At 35.8% G+C, this 26,998-nt stretch overlaps 2 protein-coding genes across 6 annotated transcripts in view; both read right to left on the bottom strand.

Moving 5' to 3' along the window:
* LOC148944933 (zinc finger and BTB domain-containing protein 14-like) overlaps window positions 1-24,478 on the bottom strand; it is a 68,099-nt gene extending 43,621 nt beyond the window's left edge. For 2 of the 5 annotated variants that reach the window (XM_089099514.1, XM_089099518.1), the window contains exons 1-2: window positions 17,784-18,387; window positions 249-879 (exon numbers count right to left, since the gene is read on the bottom strand). In XM_089099514.1, coding sequence (XP_088955640.1) covers window positions 249-839 — 591 coding nt within the window. In that variant the 5' untranslated portion in view covers window positions 840-879; window positions 17,784-18,387. Of the gene's footprint in view, window positions 1-248; window positions 880-3,542; window positions 3,577-16,682; window positions 16,837-17,759; window positions 18,388-24,414 lie in introns of those variants that run through there. The other 3 variants (XM_089099515.1, XM_089099516.1, XM_089099517.1) reach the window with 3 other exon arrangements.
* LOC148944934 (uncharacterized) lies at window positions 17,945-18,808 on the bottom strand. The gene has a single exon (XM_089098898.1). The coding sequence runs from the start codon at window positions 18,806-18,808 to the stop codon at window positions 17,945-17,947; it is 864 nt and encodes a 287-aa protein (XP_088955024.1).
* Window positions 24,479-26,998: the final 2,520 nt, after the last annotated feature.

The following is a 26,998-nucleotide window of genomic DNA, read 5'->3' as shown; positions in this document are numbered from 1 at the left end:
CAGAATGTGAGAAAAAAGACAATTCAGATCAAAGAAGAACTGTTACGTTAACAAATTTCTAGTCAAAGTTATTTTTTAGGTGAGGATGGAGATTCCAGTGTCTAATTATTACACAAGAATCAAGTAACCTTTTGACTTCAACCTAGTCTTGTTCTTTCCTGAAACTGAAATAAATAAAGTTAAGTACATAACCATTCATTGGTCACTTGACCTTGAATAAAGTAAAATTCAATAAAAGAAAAACTTACCAGTGAGTTGCATGCAACAATATCTGTCTTATAAACAGAGGAACTAGTTTCAGCAGGATAGTTTACCAACTTTTCATTTGAGGTATCTGCTACAGGATGTTCTAGATTACTATAAGAATCTTCAGGAAAGAAGTTGTTTTCAGAGGTTGCATCAACTCTGTTTCTCTTTGCAGCACGACGAGTTATTTCAGTATTTCGAGAGATATAGCTAGGTTTCTCTGTCTGGGTAACTGTCTCATCAGGAAAAGCAAGACCTTTAACTTTAAGCATTTCAGCCACTTTTATTAATGAACTAGTTTGAATTTGTGGAACAGTCACTTCACCTGTATACATAAAATTTACCAAAGATAGCAGATCATCAAATTTGACATCTTTTAGAATAATAACGGGATGGGGGTGTGAGATCCCAAGAAGCAGGGTTTCAAAGTAGGAACTACAAAATGAGAGAACAAGTCTGTGACACTTGATGCTTTGACTGTCACATGATAGAGTGACATCTGTGAAATGTCCACTGTTTAATAGAGACAAAAAAGTTCCATGAAATACATCCAAGTAGTTGTTCCACTTTAAGCAAAATTCTTTTTGCTCCATTTCAGAAAGAGCGACTAAATCCTTGAATAACACAAACTTGCTGAAATAAATTGAAATATATAAATGAAATTCCAAATCACAGGCATTATATGTACCAAAGGTCAAAATTAAGAAAGTACTCTAGAAAATAAAATGCAACTCAATGCATTTATTTGTCTTTCAAAGCTTTAATATTCCATTTCAATTTATAGATATGCCTAGCTTGATAATAGTTCTGTTTTTATGAATGTTAAACAATATATTTTCATAATTTGCAAGAATTCTTAAATCCACATTATCCAATTTAGTTTTTGTATCAACCACTGAAGACTCTTAGATATACCCTGCTAGCTAGACTCATGCCCGGTCATTGTAATATGGGTGGCCAACCATATTTTCAAAACCTTTTAACCACATTAAATGTTAGCTATTGTAGTGAAATTCCAAAACAAAAACCAGGTAGTTTTTTCACCAGACTTTAGTGGAATAGCTGCAAAGCTTTATAATCACATTAAGGTTCATTGAATCAATAAGAAAAGAGTGAGAATTTATGAGAAAAGAAGGAAAAGGAGTGAGTGCTTGTTCAGAGGCTTTTCTGAGTTGGCTTCAAAATGCTTCTTACTTCTTTTTTTTCAGTTCCATCTTTTGTTTTTCAGATTTTGTGAGCTATTGAAACTTTGCTCCACAGCAGGAAGAAAATGAAAGAAAAGTGTAAACTGAAGAACATTTTATTGAAAATTTTTTTTGCAATAGGATTTTCTTAGATGCTATTTGCTAAGATTTTCTTAAATAGCTCAAGATGCTATTTGCAGAAAAAAAAATTCTTGGATAAAAAAAAATATTGATTTTCCCTGTAAAAAAAATCATCTATTTTGAAATTGGAGATTGATGGAACATACATTACTATGTATGTTACATTACTAGAAGCTACAATTTTATTACACATACATTACTAGAAGCTACAATTTTGGCCTAAATCAAGCAAACAGGAACTAAAGGCAAGATTTTTGGAGAAAGTAGATTTTGATAGTGTCAGTTATAGGAGATTTAAGATTACAGAAATCTAACAACACTTGCAATCCCTTCCTATTTGTACTAGTGTTATAATTGCTTTCTGATACAATTTTGCAATAAAACAATTGTTGTACATGTTGTATATAGAAGTCCCAGTGCTCCCAGTGTTTTAGACTCCAAATCTACTTTGGCTGCTATGCTATCATATGTGATTTTTTGATTTTGCAAATTATGATCTAGTCCTTCTTGGGGACTTTAATCTTCCTGAAATCTAATGGATTTTGAGGATCTTGTTTTTGCACTAGGGATTCTCCTTTTTTTTCTCTGCCCTCTCTGGCAGCAGAGAGGGTATCTTTCAGCAAAATGAACCCTTGGTGCTCTTAATTTTTCCCAGGCTAACCAATCTTCTCTATAAATAATGAACAAGATCCTGGAGTCACTATTGACAATGAACTAAAATTCAGTATTCAAGCTAATGTGTCTGCTGCTGGTACAAGTTAAATTTTGGGGGTTGATTAAGTGTACACTTTCCACTTTTTCTTCTAAATTCATCAGTCTTCTGTGTAAGGGACTTGTTTGTCCTAAGCTTAAAGTTGGAATGTCTTTAGCCCCCCTTACAAAAACAAAGTTTTGGGAGATGATCAGAGACATGTCACCAAAGTCATATCCAGAATGCTGGGTCTTTCCTACCCAGCAACATTAGCAAAGCTGAAACTCCCAACAATTGTATACAGGAGACACAGAGGTGATGTCATTGTAACCTATAAGTTAATGAAGGCTAATACTCTCTCAGCACTAGTTCCTATTTTTTGTCCTAAAAAAGGTCTAGAGGTAATCAACTGAAACTTGTTAAGCAGTCTACCATATCCAGAGTCTGTACTCAATTCTTTTCTTCAATAATTGTCAACAGTTGGAATAGACTCTCTGAAGACACAGTTACACCTAAATCCATTGATATTTTCAAACATAGGCTGGATGCTGAGTGGTTCTCTAGAGAGCATAGCCTACTCAAATGGGAAGCCACTGATAATCCAACTGCATCTGGTAAACTCAAATAACACTGGTAAACTGCATCTAGTAAACTCATATAACATAGAAAACAACTTCAATCATCAACTTTGGAGCCTCACAAGGACAAATTCTTACATTGCTCCAAGCAGCAATTAAAGTTAAGGTAATTTAACGTTTATAAAAATATTACCAGTACAGATGCTAAAGGCATGCATCTAGAAAGGCAAGTTTACAAATTATCCCCTCCCCCCTCCCAAAAAAAGAAATAATGTACAAATACAATGCAAAACAATTCTCAGAAAAGCCAAACTCAACAGAACAATTTTTCAACATGATCCCTCACTCTTTTCTGAACTTGCATATATTTGCCAATGATAATGGCTTTAGAAGTGTTAAAGTAAAATCAATCAGTTTTCTATATTTTCACTGATTTTAAAGAAAATCAGTATTTTTAACTAAAAGATATGTTTCAGAACTTTCCAACATCTACAATAATAGTGTAAAATTAATCATTGATCAACAAAAGGTCTGAAATACTAACTTCAATAGAAATCAAACCTCAAATGCGACACATTTATTTACTCTATTTCTCTCTTAGACTTTCAGTTACATTAATAGCCAAAGATTTATGCTTAGCAAAGCAAAGACAGTCCTCAATGCAAGTTCTACTAAAAACTAAAGATAAAAAAAAACACACACCTGAATGCTGCATATTCATGGGTGCTGGCAGGGAAAGGAAGCGGGGGGATGCCCCTTCCCCTGAAAATTTGGAACTATAAAGTAATTATAAGGAAACCAAAGGAAAGAGAGCAGAATAGGGATAGACCAGTAGCGTATCCAGGGGGGGGGGCCGGAGGGGCCCGCCCCCCCCCCCCGCGAAATTTCTTTTCTTCTTTTTTTAAAGTGTCAATATAGTAAGTTCCGAAATATTCACGCTTTTAAGTTATTTTCAACACCCATTCCTTTTTTTATTTCTTGTTAAATGGCTATCCATTTCTCCGGCAAGCTTATATCATTATTTTATCATCAAACGTGCAATCGCCTCCTGTAATCAAACAAGATGTTAAGAAATTTTTCTCACTATTTAACCCTCAGAGCTATAAGCACTAGCTTCTCTGCGATGAAGGAATTGCGATAAGGAATCAGACTAAGAGGCGATAGTTCATTCAAACGGTGCTATAATTCCAGTGTAAGCTAAGCATTGAAACGGAAAGGTCGCGTGAGAGGAAAGAAAGAAAATGAAGCGACGCCAGCCCAGCATTAAGCATTTCTTAAAGCTTGCAAAAACCAGCAATGACGGTAAGGAGTTTACTACTATTCTGACAATAGTTTGTATTTAGTGGGTTTTGAAGCACGCATGTGTCACTTGTAATTAAATGCAATTCCCAATTTAGATTGAAGACGACCCAATCTAAATTTGGAAATCTTCTTGTAGGAATTTTTTTTGGCTATGATCAATTAAAGCAAACAGTAAAAATTATCATTATTTGGGTGGGATCAAACTTTTTTGAAAATTATTCTTTTTCTAGGGTCCAATATGTTATTATTAATAGTTAAGTCATTTTATATTCTATTTTTTGGGTAACTATGAGCACGATTAATGCTGGAATACCTTCATATTCCTATATTTCCAGAAACAAAAAGTAGAATCTCGCAAAAACGGTAATTTTACCCTGTGAATTGATCATTTAGAGCCGTTCCAGAATTTTTAGCCGTGTCTCTAAAATTCAATACTTTTGAGGGGGGGGGGAACTTTGACCTACCAAAAAAGTCATGTACGCAAATAATTTAATTAACAAAAGTTAATTGTTTTCAGTTTTTAAGAGTTTTACGAGGAAAACGAGTTTTTGCGACCATTAGTAAAATCGGGAGAAAAAATACTCTGATTATGATTTAATTGCCAAAATTTATGTTTGTCCAGGAACAGCGAGATAAGTAATAAAATGAGTAATTTAACGATTCAAGGGCAATCTTTGAAGCCTTGGAACAGTCGGGTAGAGAGCATTTTCTTGGTACTTTACTGTTAAGGTCACACTACATGATGCTCCAACCGAGGGGCTAATAACTGACCGTCGTAGGTGTCCTTTCCTTCGTGCCTCCGTGCCTCCGGCACACCTGAAACAATGTGTTCCTGGAAGCGAAGGGACACAGTTTCTTCTTTGCCTTATCGGAGGCGTAAGGCACGTTTTTTACGACGGCAAACTTTCTCCTCTTGAGAAGTTATCTTTACTTGGTCGTGTTGTTTACTGCGTTCGACATTGTAGATCCTGGGTCCTAAAAAGTGGACATTATGCTTTGAACGAGAATTTTATTACCACAAACCTTCACCATAGCCTAGAAATAATTATGCATTCCCTAGTGCTTCTCATTCGTCGATTCAAATGGCTTGGGCTCGAACGTCTTTTCAAACTCTCCGACATGAATAGCCAACCATGTGAAGATTTTTATAGTAAGATTTGGTCTCAAACCAGCACTTACAGTACTGTAATAAACTATTCGTTCCTCCAGCTTCTACATCGAATTCGTCGATATGAAAGTATAATGGATTTTGAAGCTCAATATTCTAATGAACAGTTGTCCTTGCCCAAGGCCAAGCGAGTTAGATCCATTGGTGTTGTGTCTGTCAGTTCCGATTTTTCTTTGCCCGGGGAAGATGAAATCAAGCTCGAGCTAGGGCAAGCTCGTATTGAAAGCCAGCGAATAATGAAAGCCTTGATACCGGACGACGTACTTTCTGCTTTCGGTCACCAAGTACCGAATGTTCGTCTTTCTGTACTTCACGACAGTGACTCAGACGATGACTCAGAGGAAAATACTCTGTCCGATAAGCAGGAAAAGGCTTCCGCGACTGACACTGAATCGGCCTCGGGAAAGTGACGGCATCTTTGAAGATTTGCCAGTGATTGCTCACTTTGTGAAACACCAAGTTGAGAAAAATTGGGTTAGTGAGCCTGTGAAGAACATGAAGAATTCTAGGTTTTGTCTTGTCAAGACTTCTGACGGCTCCATAGCACCAATAAAAAGATCCACGCTGTTGTGGCTTTCTTTGTGGTTTCAGTTTTTATGTCTTTGTATTGTGCGATTATTTCCGTACTTGAGGAAATAGTTGGTAGCATATGGTGCGATACGGAAGTTATTTCAAAAGCGAATGCGTTGATTTCAGCAGCAACCGAATTTAGTTTTATGTTCACGTTGGCTATACTAGACTTTATAAGGGCCATAATGCTCTCTGTCTCTAAGGCGCTGCGAGCCGAAGATTTAGACTTAGTTGGGTGCTGTCAGCATATTAAGCTAAGTTTTGACACTTTACTGAAGTCAAAACAAAATAATTTTGAAACAATTTTTCAGAAAGCCTATGAGCTTGCACAACAGGTAAATGTGGCTCCGGCTGTTCCAAGGTCTATCCGCCGAACGTCCATCAACGATAATGAGTTCATCAAGGTTTTTTATCGCGAGTCATTGTTCGAACCTTACTTTGATTCACTTATTGAAGAACTTGATCAAAGATTTTTGCGCCAATAGGAGGCATCTTTCAAAATCGGAAGGCTTTTGCCAGCTAACAACGAGTCATTAAATATTAATGAATTTGTGAACGCTGTTGCTGTTTACGAGGGATTTCACGGGGGTAGACGTACGCTCAAATGTGAGTTAGTCCTTTGGAAACAGAAGTGACTCGGAAAGTCTGAGAAACCATCAACTGTTGCTTCGACTCTTGCGTCATGCGATGCAAGATTTTTCCGATACATTCGAAGGCTTTTGACGATTTTTCAGACATTACCAGTGACTACCGCTTCTGCTGAGAGGAGCTTTAGCTGTCTTAAGCGATTAAAAACCTATCCGCGGAGCTCCACGGGCGAGGAGCGTCTGAACGGAATAGCTCACATGACCCTGAACCAGGATATCCAGGTCGATGCTGACCAAATTTTTGATCGATTTGCAGCCAAAAAAGACGGGCGGCTATTACTGTGAGAGTTTAGGTCGTCTTTCGCTGCTCGTTTCTCTAAGTGCAGTTGATTCTGTTTTTTAAATTTTAATTGTGCTTTATCCTCTGTAAACAATGTTAATATCAATACATTTCTTGATTTCATGGCTGTTATAATAGGTAGCTGAGGCCCCACCCCTCCGAAACCAAATTCTGGGCAATTGTCTTTGATATAATATTATTTTTCATTTACTTGGTTCTAGGGTCCCATAGGCAAATATGAGGAATAATGCACTTCTTTATTTTTTATTTTCTAAATTCTGCCGCTTCGTGGCAGTTCCAAAACAACTACTCGCCCAAAATAGAAACTCTCACTGCTTCTAACTTTTTTTTTTAATTCTGACTTTGTTGGCAAAATATTGTCATCCATTCTAAAACAAAAAAAAGCCTACAACTAGAAATACTCATGACAAGTGTGTACTTTTAATTTCTTTACCTAGCTAACTTAGCTCCTTGTGAATAATGAGAGTATAAGAGCCGAACAATTGATAACGTTCAATCAAAGAATCAGCTTTTTATGATGATCCTAAATATTTATTTGTTTGTTAGTAATTAGTGCAGTTATTAGTATACAAGAAGGTTTGTATAATTACAGAAAACACAAGAAAAAGAACTTAATAAGGGGATAGTTCTGTTAAAATATGTCATCAACTTTTGTTCGCCTTGCAAGAGTATCCATGATCTGATATATGAAGCCACTATAATCAGAAATGTTTCCCTTGAATGGGATGCAGGGAACTTTTGTATTTTCCTCCTGAACAGATAGGTTTTTTTTTATTATCATTTATTTTCTTTTTCCAGTAGTGATTGAATTTATCTAGTTGTCACTTTGAAAAAGATTTAATTTTTTTCAGTTATGAAGCATAAAGGTGTCAATAATATTGGTTTTTGGTATTAAAAATTAAATTAAAAGTATTGAGTTAAAATTTTTATTAGGTTTTCTTAATCTTAGTCTTAATGTTTTGCTTTGAACAAACTACTTTGATAATGCATTACTTTCTCTAAACTCTGAGTCTAAAGGCATTAAATATTTTGGTGTTTGATAACCAAGCTCAAAACTGTCAGTATTGCTAACAAATTAATAAAAAAAAACTTTCAGAAAAATAGGTTTTTCCAATAAAAATAAAGGTTATTTTAATCTTAACATCAGGAGCTAAAAATACATCTTAAAATTCAATCTCAAGCCCGCTATAAATTACTATTAAAGGGAAATTAACGCCCAAAACGAACAGAAATTAAGCGAGCAATCATAGCAAAAACATACAAGAAGCAATTATATAAATGAATAAATAGATCTTAAAGCGAGTAATGCTTAGATTGAATACAAAAATCTAGCTTAAAACGCAAAACAAATATTTTGCTATTAAAGCATAAATGAAACTTAAAACGAACAGAAATTAAATAAACAATCAATGCGAACAAAACATACAATATATATTAATGTAAATGAATAAATAAATCTTAAAACTAGTTAAACTTAAATTGAATATTCAAATCAAGTTTGAATCAAATAAAAATAAATAAAAACAAGAGTGTGTGTATCGTCTCACTGCAGGATCCTAAAACCTACTGCGTCATTGGCGCTTTACTGAAAACAATTCTTTGAAATATTTTCACTTTTGTAACTTTAAGAAATCATAAATTAATTAAGATTTTAGGGAATAAATATCAGCATGTATATTAAATTGACAATGCACATTTTTTTTCAGTAAACTCATTAGAGTTTTTTTTCAGTAAAGTACAAATTATATTCTGGCTTTTAGAAAGCATAGCGGTTTTGAGCCCTACTCACATTAATTTATGCTCGTTACTCTAATATTTATTTTAATTTTTGTTCGTTTTGGGTTTCATTTATTTATTGATACTGATTTGGGGTAGTTGTATGCTTGGTAGATTATATGATAGTCTGGACGCCAAGTGTTGAAAATGTAGACCATACCACGACGGAATGGGGCTGCTATGAGAATTAGCCTACCCTCCACCCCCTAAATTGACCATGTGGATTCAAAAATACCAATGACACTTACTTGCGAGTGGTGGAACACTCCGAAACTTGACATTTTATTATATTTTGGTGTTTCATGCAAGAAAATACATGTTCCACAAAGTTTGAGGTGCAGTTTTCCGCTCAAATAGAAATGCCTAGAAGCCATAGAATATTTTCATAACAAACTATCACGATTAGTTAAAAAAATGGCACAGTTAAAAAAAAATGGCAAAACTTTATGAGCCTTGAACAGTCTTGGAAAGTATAAACAAAATCAAATTGAATATTAGATGTATAATGATATTAATTGTTGAAAGATCAATCAGTTAAAGTTTTTTTTTTCATTGTGATTTCTATTTTCATTTTCAATGATGTAAGAACCGAAAAATGACAAATTTGTAATATACAAATAATTCGTTTTCAATTAAGAACCAATGAGTCAAAAGGCTTTAGTTTTTTACAGTTAAAGAAGGGGGCAGTATCCAAATTTTGCTTGTAGTGAAACTATATTTGTCTTGACCAATCTTGAATAAAACTAATAAATTAAACTGAATATTTAATGCATAATGATATTAATTGCTAAAAGCTCATCAGTTCAAAAATTTACTGTAATTTTAATATTTATTTTCAATATTAATTTTGTAATATAATTCGTTTTCAGTAAAGCGCCAATGACGCAGTAGGTTTTAGGCTTCTGCAGTGAGACGATACCCAAACTCTTGTTTGTAATTACTTTTATTCGATTCAAACTTGATTTGCATATTCAATTTAAGTTTGACTCGTTTTGAGATTTATTTATTCATTTACATTAATACATATTGTATGTTTTGTTCGCATTGATTGTTTATTTAATTTATGTTCGTTTTAAATTTCATTTATACTTTAATAGCAAAAAAATTGTTGTCGTTTTCAGCTTGATTTTCATATTCAAACTAAGAATTACTCGCTTAAGAATTTATTTATTCATTTATATTATTACTTGTATGTTTTTTTGCAATGATCGTTTATATAATTTCTGGTCGTGTCTGGTTTCATTTATTCTTCAATAGTAATTAATAGTCGTGTTGAGTTTGAATTTTAACAGATACTTGTATCTCCTGAGGCTAAGTTTAAAATGGCCTTTATTTTTCTTTGAAAAACTTATTTTTCTGAAAGTTTTTTTTAATTAATTTTAGTTCGTATTTTATTGTAAAAAGTTTCAAATTTTTCTTTTGCATGGGGGTGGGGGAGTCCGAACAGTTCTATTATACTTTAATTTAAAAAACGAATCTAGAACTTTAAAGTTAAATAGAATGAGGCTTTTTTAAAAGTATATACGATAACCTCTTTTATAAAAACCTAATATATGAACAATAGACAGCTTGCATAACTTGTGGACAGCGATTGACAACAGTGAATGGATTGAAAAAATAGCTCCAATAAGGGGGTTTAGACCATTTCACTTGCTGACACAAAGGGATCACGACTGTTTTGAATTGAACTTAATAGGAATTTGTGTGCCAAAGCAATTTTGCATCTTTCACAGAGTATGTATTTTAACCTTATAATTGGATGATTATAATAGATTTCCAATGTGTTCTTCCCATACAAAACCCCTTCCCATAAGTTATAAACCCCCCTTAATAAGTTATGCCCCAGGGCTAAACTTAAAACTCCTACCCCTGGGCCCTGGGGTTCTGACACCGGAGTTTTTGTTATCAGAACTTTGAAATTACAGCCCTTGCCCTGAGGGCTTTGGGGGAGTTGTAATCCTCAAAGACCTAATTTCCAGAACTTAAAACTACGTTTAATAAAATGGCTGTCTTAGAATTTTGATTGGATGTGTTTGGGGAAAAGGTGCGCGTGAGAGGGGGGTTAGTTGCTCTCAAATCACTTTCGACTACTACGAAGGGCACTATCCCTCGGAATCTCCAATCGAATGAGCCTTTTTTGAAGTTTCTACGACGACGCCTTCTATAAAAACCTTATATGTCCCCAGGGCATAAATTAAAACCCTTGTCCTAAGGGTTCTGGGGGTTTGTTTTCCTCAAAAATATATTTTCTATCTAGGAATCAACTACGCTTAACAAAATGGCTATCTCTAAATTTTGATTGGATGTGTTTGGGGAAATGATGGGCGTGAGGGGGGGGGGGAAGTTGCCCACCAATCACTTTCGACTATTAAAAAGGGCACTAGCCCTTTGAATTTCCAATTGAATGTGCCTATTTTGAAGTTTCTATGACAACGCCTTCTATAAAAAACCTTATATGCCCCCAGGGTATAACTTAAAAACCTTGCCGAGGGTTGTGGGGGAGTGTCCTCCTCAAAAACATATTTTCCCTCTGGAAATCAGCTACACTGAACAAAATGGCTATCTCAAAAGTTTGATTGGATGTGTGTGGGGAACTGATGGGCGTCGGGGGGGGGGCTATTTGCCCTCCAATCACTTTTGACTATTAAAAAGGGCACTATCCCTTTCAATTTCCAATCGAATGAACCTTTTTTGAAGTTTCTACGACAACGCCTTCTATAAAAACCTTATATGCCCCCAGGGCATATCTTAAAACCCTTGCCCTGAAGGTTCTGGGGGAGTGTCCTCCTCAAAAACATATTTTCTATCAGGAAATCAGCTACACTGAACAAAATGGCTATCTCAAAAGTTTGATTGGATATGTTTGGGGAAATGATGGGCGTAGGGGGGGGGGGGGGTAGCTGCCCTCCAATCACTTTCGACTATTAAAAAGGGCACTAGCCCTTTAATTTCCAATCGAATGAGCCTGTTTTGAAGTTTCTACGATAACGCCTTTTATAAAACCCTTAAATGCTCCCAGGGAATAACTTAAAACCTTTGCCCTGAGGGTTGTGGGGAAGTGTCCTCCTCAAAAATATATTTTCTATCCGGAAATCAGCTACACTGAACAAAAACGGCTATATCAAAAGTTTGAGTGGTTGTTTTTGGGGGACTGGGGGGCGTTGAGGGCGGGGAAATATTACCCTCCAATTACTTTCTACTATAAAAAAGAGCACTAACTCTATTAATTACAAATAGAATTAACAGTTTTTGAAATTTTCTATGGAACTGCATACTATAAAAACCTTATATGCCCCCAGGGCATATCATAAAACCCTTGCCCTGAAGGTTCTGGGAGAGTGTCCCCCTCAAAAACATATTTTCTATCTGGAAATGAACTACGCTGAACAAAATGGCTATCTCATAATTTTGATTGGATGTGTTTGGGGAAATGATGGGCGTAGGGGGGGGGCAAGTCGCAGTCAAATCACTTTCGACGATTAAAAGAGGTACTATCCCTTTAATTTCCAATCGAATGAGCCTATTTTGAAGCTTCTACGACAACGCCTTATATAATAACCTTCTATGCCCCCAGGGCATAGCTTAAACCCCCTGCCCTGAGGGTTATGGGGGAGTGTCCTCCTTAAAAACATATTTTTTCTATCTGGAAATCAACTACGCTGAACAAAATGGCTATCTGAAAATTTTGATTGAATCTGTTCGGGGAAATGATGGGCGTGGGGGGAGGGGGCTAGTTACACTCCAATGACTTTCGACTATTAAAAAGGGCACTAGCCCTTTAATTTCCAGTCGAATGAGCATGCTTTGAAGTTTCTGCTACACCGCCTTCTATAAAAACCTTATATGTCCCCAGGGCATAACTTAAAACCCTTGCCTTGAGGGTTGTGGGGGAGTATCCTCCTCAAAAATATATTTTCTATCTGGGAATCAACTATGCTGAACAAAATGGCTATCTCAAAATTTTTATTGGATGTGTTTGGGGGAATGATGAGCGTGGGGGGGGGGGGCTAGTTGCCCTCCAATCATTTTGGACTATTAAAAAGGGCAATAGCCCTTTAATTTTCAATCGAATGAGCCTGTTTTGAAGTTTCTACGACAACTCCTTATTTAAAAACCTTATATGCCCCCAGGGCATAACTTAAACCCCGTGCCCTGAGGGTTGTGGGGGAGTGTCCTCCTCAAAAATATATTTTCTATCTCGAAATCAACTACGCTGAACAAAATGGCTATCTCAAAATTTTGATTGGATGTATTTGGGGAAATGATGGGCGTGGGGGGGGGGGGGGAGGGGGGCTATTTACACTCCAATCACATTCGACTATTAAAAAGGGCACTAGCCCTTTAATTTCCCATTGAATGAGCCTGTTTTGAAGTTTCTACAACAACGCCTTCTATAAAAACCTTATATGCCCCCAGGGCATAACTTAAAACCCTTGCCCTGAGGGTTGTGGGGGGTATCCTCCTCAAAAATATATTTTTTATCTGGAAATCAACTATGCTGAACAAAATGGCTATCTCAAAATTTTGTTTGGATGTGTTTGGGGGAATGATGGGCGTGGGGGGGGGGCTAGTTGCCCTCCAATTATTTTCGACTATTAAAAAGGGCACTAGAACTCTCGATTTCCAATCGAATGAGCCCCCTTTGAAGCTTCTACGACCCCTTCCATATGAAGTGCCTCTGGGAAAAAAAAATAATAAAACATTGGAGCCATATGGCCTTTACTATAGGCAACGCTACAGCGTTGCCTCTGATATCTGTCCAATGCTTCAGCATTGCTCAACAGAACTGAATGCTGGGAGTTCATATCTTAGTTTTTGTAAGTAGGCTATTGTTTTGTGTATTTTTTGTAATTATTTACTTTTTTCCATTTCTATTTACTTTACTTTAATTGACATACTTTTTCCATTACCTTTCAAAAAATGTTTCTCTCTAAGCTTCACTAAATAAAAAAAAAGTGTTTTTTTTTCAACTGAAAGCAAGGAGCAACACTAAAACTTAAAACAACCAGAAATTATTACGTATAGGAAGGGGGTTGCCCCCTCCTCAACACCTCACTCTACAGTCATCAGCACTTGAAAGAAAGTACTTATTGTTCTGATTAAAGACCCCTGTGATTGAGGAGTCATTTTTAAAGAATTGGTACAAAGTTTAAACTTTAGTGTAAAGAGCAAGGTGTTAAGAAAAGGAAGACCCCCCTCATATACATAATAATTTCTGTTTGTTTTAAGTTTTAATGTTGCTCTTACTTTCAGTTGAAAAAACTAGTTTTTTATGTAATTTCTGATTGTTTTTAAATAATGCCAGGATACCTGGCTCTCCTCCATGGAAAGATCCCCCTCCATACAGAAATACTCTCTGGACAATTCAATCCTGGCAAAAATTTACCCTGGACAATTACCCTTAACATCCCCATGCATAAAATTGAATTGGTAAGGAAAAAGCAAGACATAAAGAAATTTTGTATAGTAATTCTGACAAATTCACCCAGTGTGAAATCTCCTGAAAAGTTCAGCCCCCGAAAGCTTCCCTTTCCTTGGAAAATTTTCCCCATGCAAAATCTTTCTAGCAGAAAATGTCTCCTCCTCACCAGAAAAATGTATTCACACTTCCCAATAACAAAGAAAACAATGGGCAAATTTTATCACTTAAAAATCTTTCCCTAGAGGTTGTAGGGAGTTATTTTATCTCCAACAACATAGTTATTTTGCCTTTCAACTATGCTAAACAAACAGGGTATCTCCAAATTTTGGTCTCAAAAAGAGGGTATCCCAATAATAAATAAATTTTTTATAGTAATTCTGACAAATTCACCCACTGTAAAATCTCCTGAAAAGTTCAGCCCCTGAAAACTTCCCTTTCCATAGAAAATTCTCCCCATGCAAAATCTTCCAAAGAGAAAGTGTGTCCTCCTCACCAGAAAAATCTATGCAAACTTCCCAATAACAAATAAAACAATGGGCAAATTTTATAACTTAAAAATCTTTCCCCAGGGGTTGTAGGGAGTTATTTTACCTCCAACACCATAGTTATTGTGCCTTTCAACTATGCTGAACAAACAGGGTATCTCAAAATTTTGATCAGATAATTTTGCAAAAAAATGGTATAGGAGAAGGCCTAGTTGCCCTCCAATTTTTTTTGGTTGCTTAAAAAGGGCACTAGAGCTTTTCCTTTCCTTAGAATATATTCTCTCCCAACATTCTAGGCCCAATGGGTCAATACAATCACCCCTAGAAAAAAAAAACAAATAAATAAACATCCATGATCTTTCTTCTAGCAAGAATTAGAATATTACACATTTCTGCAGTTGAGCTTGAAACCTCTATGGTACGGTTCTTTGATATGCTGAATCTGATGGTTTTACTTTTGTTAACATTCTATGACTTCAAGGGGTGTTTCCCCCTTTTTCAATAATCAGAAAAGAATTCTCAGGCTTGTAGTTTTTGAAGGGCAAGATTAAATTTAATGAAACTTATTTATTTGGAATCAGCATAATAAGCTAATTTTTGATATATCTATTAGTATCAAAATTCTATTTTTTAGAGTTTGTTACTATTGAGCTGGGTTGCTCCTTACTTACAGTGCATTACCACAAATTGTTTGATTACACATCAAAATCCAAACAGAGATCAGTGAAATACTTACTGTTTTTTTCTGCATTACCAAAAGTATAGTATTCATAAAACTCCACAAAATGTAATTAAACAAATAGAAAAGGTTTTTCAACTAAAGTAAGGAGAGAGTTTAAAACTTAAAACAAATATAAACTACTCTGTATATAAGGGGGACTTCTCCCTTTTCAACACCTTGCTCATTAAACAAAAGTTTTTAAGTGCATTGAAAAATCTTTTTTTTTCAAATTGTAAATATTCTTATAAAAATTGGAAAAAAGCAAAACTTCACAGTAAAGGGTCAGGAACTAAGGAGGAGACATCCCCCTTCATATAAAGAATAATCTCTTCAAATAGGTTTTAAATCTGTTCCTTGCTTTCAGTTGAAAAGTTCTTTCTTATTTAATTTCTGATTGTTTTCCAAATCATGCCCAGGCCTAACCAAGACATAATTTGAGGTACTGGTCCCTTTAATCCCTGGTTAATTGCTTTAAAATGTGTAAACAATGTATGTTGATTAGAACCATCCTATGTTTAAATTTGCAAATTTAATTTTGTATAAAATTTGAATATAATATGAAGATTGTAATGAATAGTGATCTTGGTAAAAGGTTCTTGTTAATATTACTAGGCTACTAACAAATATTGGTTGGATAAAAAGGAGTATTATTGTTTGTATGGATGGAAATTCTGTTAGACTTTTGATCTTCTACATAACTGATGCCATTACAACCTCTACAGTAAGAGTTTCTTATTGATAAATACATCACAATCATTGGTTGAAATACATTGAAGTACTTCAAGTAAATAAAGAAGAAAAATATTACTATTTAAAATTACTGAAAACTAAGTTCCTAGCAGTAATTGCCACCACAAAAAATTTCCTGGCAGGGCTGAAATGACCTGCTTTGCCTTTTCCACCTGACACATTTTAACTAATTCCTACCTTCCCCCTACCTCTTTCAACATTTATCAGAAGCCTCATGAAGAGTATGCAGTTTGTCAATACAAATGTATTTGTTATGAATCAACCCTACCCCCACTTAAACAATGACTTCCTCCCCCCCCCACCCCCTCAATTTAGCTGATACACAGAGGCCTGTTTTTTAGCACTAAGATCTTACATCAAAGATCTTGTATCTTTCTGCAAAGATTATTGTTTTTTAACTAATCTTTGTTCTAAGATCCTAGAGCTCACTGATGTTAGCAAAAAGTTTGAAGAACGCCACTGTTCTGCCATATAGAACAATGATGAGTGAACTTTGATGATATACTCATCATTGTTCTCAGACTGCTGATAAGAGCAGAATGATGAAAGACGTTTGCATAAAAGCAACCAATATGTAAGATCTGAGTTCAAAGATTTCACTTTCAAGCATTTTCTGACAAAAGATGCAAGATCTTAGCACATTGATGAGTGAAAAAACGGCCCTAATTACAGATCACAAAATGTAGCCTAATTTCATTACAGTTCCAGTTCCAGAATTTGTATGAGGGTATATGGACTACCATGCAGTCCTTTCACCCCTTTGACTTTTGTATCTTCAATCCTTCTTTTTACTCAGGTCATCAATGTTTTCAGAAATGGTCAGCAGTAATTCTTTATCTTTGTAAAAGCAGCACCTGAAAATTAAAAATATACTCCACTAGGCTTGTCATTTGAAGCCATAATTTTGATGATGGGTTGTGGGAAGTGTGAGTACCTGAGCTACCTGTCCCCAGCAATTTAAGGCTGATAGGCCAGCCAGTGCCAGTACAGCACTTCCTACTCATTCTCACTTTCTTCTACACTGTAGAATTCTATAAATGTTCCATTGTCTTCTTCATGATCTGAATCATAAAATAATAGATTGGTCTTTAAATGTTATGATGTTGTTGTAAATTAATGATGGTATCAAACGTTTCTGGAACGCCCATTTTCTGGCAGCTTAACTTAATCTTTATGGTTTGTGGTGCCAGTACCAAACACTCAAGAAAGATATGTTGGGGGGTTTCCACTGATGTTTTACACCACCTACACAGTGGTGAATGATAGAGATTCCATTGGAATTGAAGAGAATTCAGCAACAGGTATCCAGATTTTTACCTGTAATACCACACCAAATCTTCCCTTGATTGGAATTCCCTTGATTACAAATAAAGCAAATCAACTTGATTGAATCCAGAACAGTGTTGCCAATGCTTTGAGATAAATTGTACCAGTTTTCCAACCAAAGTTGTACCACAAGAGATTAATTTGTCCCATCTGACCAGTAGGTTAAAAATTCAGTCACCCATAGGTATGTCTAATTGATTTTGCTGAAAACTGAGAAAACGTTCTAAGGCAACACCATGAAAAATAAACCCAAGGCAGCAGCAACCTCATAGCCTGAAATATGAAGAATATGAAGGTCTAAATCGGTCAAAACCTAGCCTAGTCCTATTATCTAAACCCATGTGCTAGGCATTTAGGCAATAATTTATCACAATTATTAGCCTATCCATCCCCCTTCCCTTATGGGACCAGTTATAGCCCAAAACTATAGGATAAGACCCCCAGTACTTACACAATTATTTTGATCAAGATTTACCTTTCCTAAACAACAGGATCACAATCTTCGACTCGATTTAGCCTATTTAAAAAGAGTATTTAAGAGATAATCTAATAAATTGTCATCATCATCATCATCAAGGGTTTTGAGTTCCCCTTTGTGTTGAACACCTTGGGAACCAAATCACTGTTTTATATATATCACTTCACATAAATTAAATGTTTATGTAGCGTCAAGTCTTTTCCAGTTTCCTTAAAGAATTGTATTACAATTCTGACTATTTTCAGGTTGTCTTCTAAGTCATTCAGCCCTCCAAGAATGGAGTGCAAACTTATGGGGTCAGGCCTCCCTCTGAAGAAAGCATATATCTTGTCTCTTTGCTCCTGATACTCCTCGCAATCCAATATTAAATGTTCCACAGACTCTTCTTCCGAACAAGTCATGCAATTGCTGTCTTCACCGTAAAATCTAGCTCTGTAGTTATTCGTGCCACAGTGACCTGACCTCAATCTGAACAGTAGGCGTCCTTCGTGTCTGCTAAGGTTTTTATAAATTGACTTTTCGAACTTCCAATGCAGCTTGCTTGTAACAAATAAATTGCCAGTCTGATCTCTCACATTCTCAAAGTTTTCTCGTAATACAGCTTTACGCACACATTCCAATTGACTGATCACTGTGGGGGTAGAGCAATTACGAATCATTCCTTCTGTGGCTGCATGTTTGGCTTTGCTATCTGCCAATTCATTTCCTATTATTCCCACCAGTGATGGAACCCACTGCAATGCTACTCTCCTCGATTCCATCAACATCAACAACTTTGAATAACATTCAGCTATTTCTCCTGATTTGTACCGATCTGCCTGGAATGACTTAATGGCAGAAATCACAGCTTTAGAGTCAGAACATATCAATATGCCAAAATATTCCTCGTGCACTTCTGATAATGAAAACTCAAGTGCTTCTGCAAGAGCTACTGCCTCTGCTTGGAAAACTGATGCTTTACTGTGAAGTTTAAACTGTTTTGAAACATTCATTTTAGGGACAACAAATGCAACACCAACCATCCCTTCATTTTTTGAACCATCTGTATAAATGTCTAAGTATCGTTGATACTTTTCTAACTTTCATATCCGGAAACAGGTATTCCAATCTAAGTTATTAATCTGCTTAAAATCCAAACCACATACTACAGATTTCTCTTTCCAAGGAGGTGATAGCACCACTTGAGGTACTTTTAAAATCTCAGTAAACTTTAGTTCAATTCCCTGAGGTTTTGCAATACTGTCACATTGTTCAAATATATTTGCCTGGAACCTCTTATTTTTGGGGTTTGCAGTGAAGATTCTTCCTTGTTTTATAACTCTTGACTTCAAAGGGTTGGTTTTATCAGCTATCCATAAGCTTTGCAGATACTTCAATACACTAATTTTCCTTCTAGTCTCAAGTTCCGGTAGACCACTTTCAGACAGTAAGAAAATCACTAGTGTTGTTTTTCTTGCTCCAAAAGCAATTCGAATAGCAGCATTTTGTATTAAATCCAGCCTTTTTAATGTTGAATGCGGTCCACACCCATATATCACTGAAGCGTATTCAATTTTAGGTCGATATACTTCACATAGAACTCCAATAACATATCAGCCTTCATCCCCCATGAGTATGAAGTGAGCAACTTCATAATATTCAATCTCTTCATACATGCAGCACGAACCTTTTCAACATGTGGGTACCAACTCAGTTTGTCAGTAATTACACACCCGAGGACCTTAGTCTGTTTCACGTACTCAATAGGATTACCATTGAGATAAAGTATGGGTAAGTTCGTTATTTTCTTTCTAGTAATCATCATCATCTTATATTTGTGAGGGGAAAATTTCAAATCGATTCCCTCGGCCCAATGTTCGATTTTTTGTAATATGGATTTTACAACCTCCATTGTCTCTTCTAGTGTTCTTGCTACTGCCCAGAAAGATTTATCGTCAGCAAATATCATCCCTTTCGACTCTCCATTCTCAATCGGTATGTCATATTCTGCAATATTATAATAATCAGGACCAAGTGCTGATCCCTGTGGAACCCCGCGTCTTCTACTTAATATAATACTAGACTCTACAGAGCCAACTCTAACAGTGTCTTCTCTTCCTGTTAAATAGTTCTCAGTAACAGCTAAAGTCCTTCCTCTTATTTCGGCTTCCATAACCCCACTCAATATCTGACGATGCACCATTGAATCAAAAGCACCATTCACATCCAAATGGACAATAACCATAATCCATCCGTTCTGCAATGCATAAAGGGCATCTTGTTTAAAACAGAGCAGGTTTTCAGCTGTGCTTTTCTTTCTCCTGAAACCACACTGGATATCTTTTAGAAAATCCCTCTTTTTTATATCCCAATTCATCCTCCTTTTAATCATTCTTTCAAAAACTTTACCTAGTACTGGTCTAGTACTATTTTTGACATATCCTTACCAGGCTTAGGTATCATCACGGCCTGGCCTTTTTTCCAAATAGTAGGGAACACTCCACTGTCCCAAGCAAGGTTCATTACTTCCAATAACGCATCCATCCATTTATTAGGCATTGCTTTCACGAATCGTGAATGAATCATATCATTGCCTGGGGAAGTATCTGGAAGACTCGTCACAATATTTTCCAACTCTTTCATGGTAAATGGCTGGTTATAGGGTTCATTGGTACCAACTTTACTAAGTCTTCTTACTTTTGCTGTTGATTGTGCTACCTCATCATGAAAGGGATCTTCTCTTCCGATAGTCTTTAATAAATGCTTTGCACCTCCATTGGCTTTTTCTAAATCACTAATCAATATCTTGTTTTCAAAAGTAAGGGGGGGTTTTTTCCTGTCTTATCACCTTTTGCTTTCATATTCTTTATAAACTGGTAAAGTTTAGACACTGGCTTCCTAAAATCTAGACTTTCAACAAATTCTCTCCAACTTCTACGTTTTGCCTCAATCACACATTTTTTAAACTTGGTGTAAGCCTTTTTAACTGCAACATAATTCTCGACTGTAGATATCCGCTTGTAAATGTTTTGCTGGCACTTTAACTCCTTTTTGAACTGACTGCACTCCTCATTCCACCACTTAGAATAATTCCTTATGGTTTCACATCCATCAAACATGGGTATAGAGTTTTTGGCTGTTATTATGATTCCATCTTGAATAGCTTTCACTTTGTCATCCATGGACTGGGCTTTCTGCACAATTTGTTGAATGTCGATATTTTCAAGTTGACAGATAAATTCCTTCCAATTTGCCTTTCTAATCTTAAATCTTGGAATGCTAGTTGTTTGCTGTGGACATGGCTTATCCACATGTACTACCACTGGTAAATGGTCGCTATTTAGTGTAGGATCTTCTATCACCTCAACATCTACTTTGTTGCAAAATCTAGTCCTTGTAAACACCAAGTCTATAGTTGAATAAGTACTGGATTGCACATTCTTTCTTGTAGATAAACCCTTAGGAGTGGCCAAGTATATATCTTCTTCAAGTAAAAATTGTTCTATAGTTTTCCCAGAGTCATTAATTAAATCACATCTGCACCACATTTTACTGTGTGCATTAAAGTCACCAACTATTATAAGTTCTTCTTCTTTAGGTACCTCATCAAAAATTCCAGCTGCCAAGGAACCAACTTCCCTGTTGTTACCGCTTGGATTGTAAATATTCACAATGTTGATCACAGTTTTGGAGTCAAGATATAATTTACATCCAATTACCTCCACTTCTTCTGAAGGCTCATCACCGTAATCAATGTGCCACTGTTCATAATGCAAATTTGTACGGATTGCAATCATAACACCTCCTCCATCCTTTGTTATTCTATCTTTCCTTATTATATTAAATCCATGATATCCTATTTTAATAAAAGGTTTAAGCCATGTCTCTTGAATGCATATGACATCCACTTTCTCTTTAATCGCATAATGGCATACCATGTCCTTCTTCTCCTTCATCACTGAACATGCATTCCAAGAAAGTAACTTTAAATTCACTTTTCAATACATTTGCTTCTTATTGCTTCACAATCAATTGGTCCCATATTTAATTTATTGACAAATGAACAAATTTTTTCCACTTTCTCGAGCAGGGAAAGGCTGGCCATATTTAACAAATCTGGGGATAATAACAATCCAACAAGAATTTTTGTAAGTGTGTCTGATACTCTTCTATATATGTCTTGTTCGGTTCTTTGGTTTGGAAGACCACTACGCTGTGTTGACTTGGCACTGTGAATTTGGTTACTGTGAACAGCTTGGGCATATGTTCTGTACATAACTTGTGCTCTCCTATATCCCATGTTATATTTTTCTGCCGTTTCCAGAATATTTCTATTTTGCTGCCTAATTGGACACTCCCTTGATGTTGAAGAATGGCAGCCTTTACAATTGGCACATTTGTAAGATTTAACTTTTTCTGCAGGATCACTGTTTTTGAGGGGACAACTTACAGACTCGTGCTTTCCACAGCACCTCAAACAGACTGGCTCAATCACTCTACAATTTTTCTGCACATGGCCATAACGCTGTAATGTAAAACACTGGATAATTATGCGATTTTAGAAAAAAATTTCTTTTTTCCTTCCACAGCACCATACAGTGGGTGGCAGAAAATTGCCTGTAAAAACGACCATGACCGCATAACTATCCTCAAGTTTCTTTAACTCCCTGTTATATCTCTTTTGACGATTTACGTCTGTAATCTCAACAGATGACTCTATGCATTCTTTAAGTTGTTCATTGCTTAGATACAAGGGCACTCCCTTGATGATTCCTCTTTTAATACATTCCTTCTTTTTTCCCCTCACTGATACAACTCCAATTGATTGTATTTTCATTACTTTTTCAGCTTCTTCATTGTCGTTGACATGAACTATTAACACATTCCTTTCTCTATTTGATTCAAATTCGAACTTGATGGGAAAAATATTCTCCTTTAAACATTTCAATATTAAAAAATCATCTACTAGTTTCTCATTTTTATCTGTCACTTCAAATTCCACTCTTACTTGAAGCAATTCATTCAACGGAATCTCACTTTGACCAGAAACTTCTGCTTCTAATTCTTGCCTTTTTACTATACTTTGCAAATTCTCTACTGGGGACCTCACACGTTTTCTTCCCAAAGATGGATTCAAACCCAGACTTGGGAATCTAGTTTTTTCATTCACTCTGCCATCGGTTAATCCTTCTGCCAATATTGGATTTACACTTGACATATCCTCATCAGAATCCTCTGATAATGGTGGAAATTCATTATTGTTATCAAGCACCTGGAACCTGTTTTTAACAGGTAAGTTATATCCACTCATACTAAGCGCACTGAGTCGTCCATTAGAGTCACTAACTGGGATATGCCAAACTTTGCTGCTGAGGCTGGAACTGTCTCTCCTGGGGAAAATGGGCAGCCTGAAACTGGCTGTATGGCATTGGAGCTGTAATATACTGCACAGTGCTACTATACTGTTCACCAGCACTGGTATTGGGTTGAATTATCATGGAGGGTGGAGTTGGATAAGCTCCAGGAATTAGTGGACCCCCCTGCTGGGGGTCTTGGCTGCTCATATTGTCACTTCCAACTTTAATACCACTATTCAACTTACTTTCCTTCAGTTTACAGTCTTCTTAACCATCAAAATCACCAAAATTCTAACAAAAAATCCAAAAGCACGTGTTCACAGAAAGAATGCGTCCGTTTTGTTTGGCAACTCATCTAATAAATTGTGAAAAGAGCATTCAAAGTATTCAAATTTCACGCAACAAAGGAGATGGGTTTTATGTGCTTCCCTGTGCACGAAAGGTATCTCAGCACATAACTCTATAACTTTTTGGACCGATTTGGACCACTGTTCCCATTTTTCAATGATAATTTTTCCCAAATTTTTGTTGATAATTTTCCCAAATTTCTTTGATTATTTTCCAAAATTTTTACAATTCAATTTCAATTCAATTCAATTTATTGAAATAAAAACAAGATGAAACACAACATCAATAATAATATGGATCCAGGAAGCGAACTTGTTGAGTACCATAACAACAAAAAATTGAAAATTAACAAGAGAGAAAAAAAAAGAAAAAACAGAAAAAAAGAGAAAACACAGGTAAATTAAAGCAAATTGATTAAAAATTTAAATATTTATTATATCAAAGTTTAGTAACATTGTTATACAGCGTGCGAAAACTTATGGATAGCTCGATACTGGAGGGTATCATATTCCATTGAAGAATAGATTTATAAATGGGGGATCGCTGGGCGGAGTTAGAGACACACTTGGGGACAATAAAGGAACGGTTGGATGAACGGAGACACAGGCCTTCAGAATTATTGCAATTAAAATAAGATAATAATTGGGGAGGAAGGTTTTTATGGTAAGCAGAGTATATATGGGATAAATTTAATTTTTAATTATTTGTTCAAAAGGAATAATACCAAAATCGGAGAACAAGTCCTGGCTCGGATATAGTCAGGGCAGCCGAAAAACTGCTTTGATGGCACGGTTTTGGGCAGTTTTTAATTTATTGGTAAATGAAGGATAAGTGTTGCCCCAAACAGATCCCCAGTATGAGATATATGGGTAAATAAAAGAGTAATAAAGGGTGACAAGGATATCTGGGTGAAGAAAATTATTCACACGATTAATCATACTTACCTGTCGCAAAATTATGGCTCTGATGCAGGAAACTTGAGTTGCAAATGATAGTGAGGAGTCTATGTGGACAGCAAGAAACTTGGCAACTTCGACCTGCGGGAGGAGATTGGTGAAATATTTTAGGCCAAGTGCTTGCTGAGCTTCATTTTTTTTTGTAAGGGGTTTGAAATAATACAACCTAACTTTTCTTGCTGTTAATGGTCATGTAGTTAACGAGAGACCATTCTTGTACTATATTCAGAAGAATTTGAGCAGAGGTGACGACGGATGGTAAATTAGGGCCAGTGATGAAAAAGTTGGTATCGTCAGCAAAAAGTAATGGGTGCACTGATGGACCCCGGCCTGTAACCAAATCATTAATATAAAGGAGAAAAAGTATTGGACCAAGAACAGAGCCCTGCGGGACGCCCCTCGGGACAAGTAGAGGATGCGAGGTCATGCCGCCCAGACTCAAACTCTGTACTCTACCAGAGAGATAGGAGCCGAACCATGAGAAACGAATTCTACGAATCCCTATGTTCTTGAGTTTACTAAATAAAACACTTTGATCAACCATGTCAAAGGCCTTAGAAAAATCCAGAAATAAACCAATTACAGTGTTTTTAAGGTCAAGTTGGGAACGGATAAACTGTGTGGCGTCGATTAGTGCATGAGCAGTTGAAAATTTGATACGGAAGCCATATTGATTAAAAGAAATCAACGAATCTGAAGGATTAATCCCAAATGAAAAGGAAGAAAGACGTCGGAAATAATTCTCTCAAGAACTTTGTATACAACTGGGAGAAGTGGTATTGAACGATAATTACTTATCTCAGACGGATCGCCTTTTTTATGAATCGGGATACCAATTGCTGATTTATATATTTCTGGGAAGATTCCATTGATCATAGACAGGTTTGCTATATGCACAATGGGTTCACAAACATAGGAAGATGCAGTTCTAAGAAGCTTATTACTTATCCCATGGAAGTCAGGTGTACTACTATTAGAGAGAGATTCGATCATTTGAAGCACCTCATTACTATTAGTTGGAGAGAAAAATATGGATCTGGGATTCTTGCTAGGGTGTACTGACTCGGAGGGGGAACAGGAGTTAGCATTTGGAATATTGGTGAAATAATTATTAAAAGCATCCGGTACTGATATTGGGTCAATTAATCTGCCACTGATGTCATTAAAGTACCAAGGACACCAAAATGAGAATATATTCAGACCTCTTAATCTATTTTATGTCTACTCATACCTAAAAATATAGGTTTCCTGCTAGTTTTTGCTTAACTGCCCAAAGCATTTTAAGTTAAAATAAATTCGCAAAACAGTGTTGTCAATACTAAAACAATGATAAATTGCGCAAATGAAAAATATTAGCGGAAACTATTTCCTGTGAATCCGACAGTGTTTTTCATTTGTGAAATTCAAATTTAGAAACTCTGTTGATAGTTATATACATTAGTGCAAATACATTTTGTGAAAAAATATGACTTCAAGCTCAGAAAGTGACTATTCTGATGTGTCATAAAATATTTTTGGTGATGACCAAGCGCTAGATGGTATGCAAGATACCATTTCAGGATATTTGTTCCAGCCTCTTGTGACACCTAATGTAGCTTCTCTTGCTGTCCAAGATCATAGCGCAAGTCCCAAGGAATCGAGACGTTCATTTGAAGATTCATCATCATGGTAAGCAATAAAATAAAAAAAATGCTTCATTTTATTTAGATTATCCTATGACTAGCCTATAGAAATATAGGCAACCAAGGCCTATTCCAAAATTAGGTTCATTATCTTACAAATGAAAGTCTATAGTTTTAGAACATATTTGTGGCAGTTTTGTGCTTTCACCCTGTATAAAGAAAAACTATATCATTCTTTAGACTAGACCATTTAAAAAGAGATAAATTTTATGAATAGCCTAACATCATATTAAGATGGGTAAAGTTCTACAAAATCATATTATTGAGTTAGGAATAAAGTGAATACACCATTTGATGCCTTTTTTTTATGCTGATTACTAATATAATAATTATTTCTATTGGAAATGAATTTCAGCCCCCCCCCTTTATATACCTAACCCTGAATTGGCATATAGAGGGGGGGGGCTGAAATTCATTTCCGATATAAATTATAAATATATTCATAATCTGCATAAAAAAAGGCATTAAATGTTGTATTAACTTTAGTCCTAGCTCAATAATATGATTGGGTAGAACTTTAACTTAAGATGGTCTGGCCTAAAAAATAGACACACATATAGTCAGAATTGGATTGTGAATCCATATATTGCTAAATATATCAAGAACCCCCTCCCTCCCTCCATAATGATGAAAAATATACCCTGAATTATAAATCAACACCATATTTTTGGTACATAGCCTAGACTGCAGTTTTCAACAAAATTTAGCTTTTCAGCACAATTTAATAATGATTATTTTTCATGCCCTTTTGCAATTAAATACTCACGTGACAGGGACTATTAATTTTTTTTAGCCCTGAAGGGGCTAGAAGGCTCAGAACATCCCATAGAAACCGAGTAACCCAATGCTAAAAATTTAGATTATTTAAATAACTGGCGAGTGATAAAAAC

The sequence above is a fragment of the Artemia sp. Qi Xiang Cuo genome, chromosome 13 (genome assembly GCF_049724085.1).
Source record: "Artemia sp. Qi Xiang Cuo chromosome 13, ASM4972408v1, whole genome shotgun sequence".
NCBI classification, from domain to species: domain Eukaryota; kingdom Metazoa; phylum Arthropoda; class Branchiopoda; order Anostraca; family Artemiidae; genus Artemia; species Artemia sp. Qi Xiang Cuo.
The sequence above is the reverse complement of the archived record's forward strand: the minus strand, read 5'-3'. Positions and strand labels throughout refer to the sequence as shown.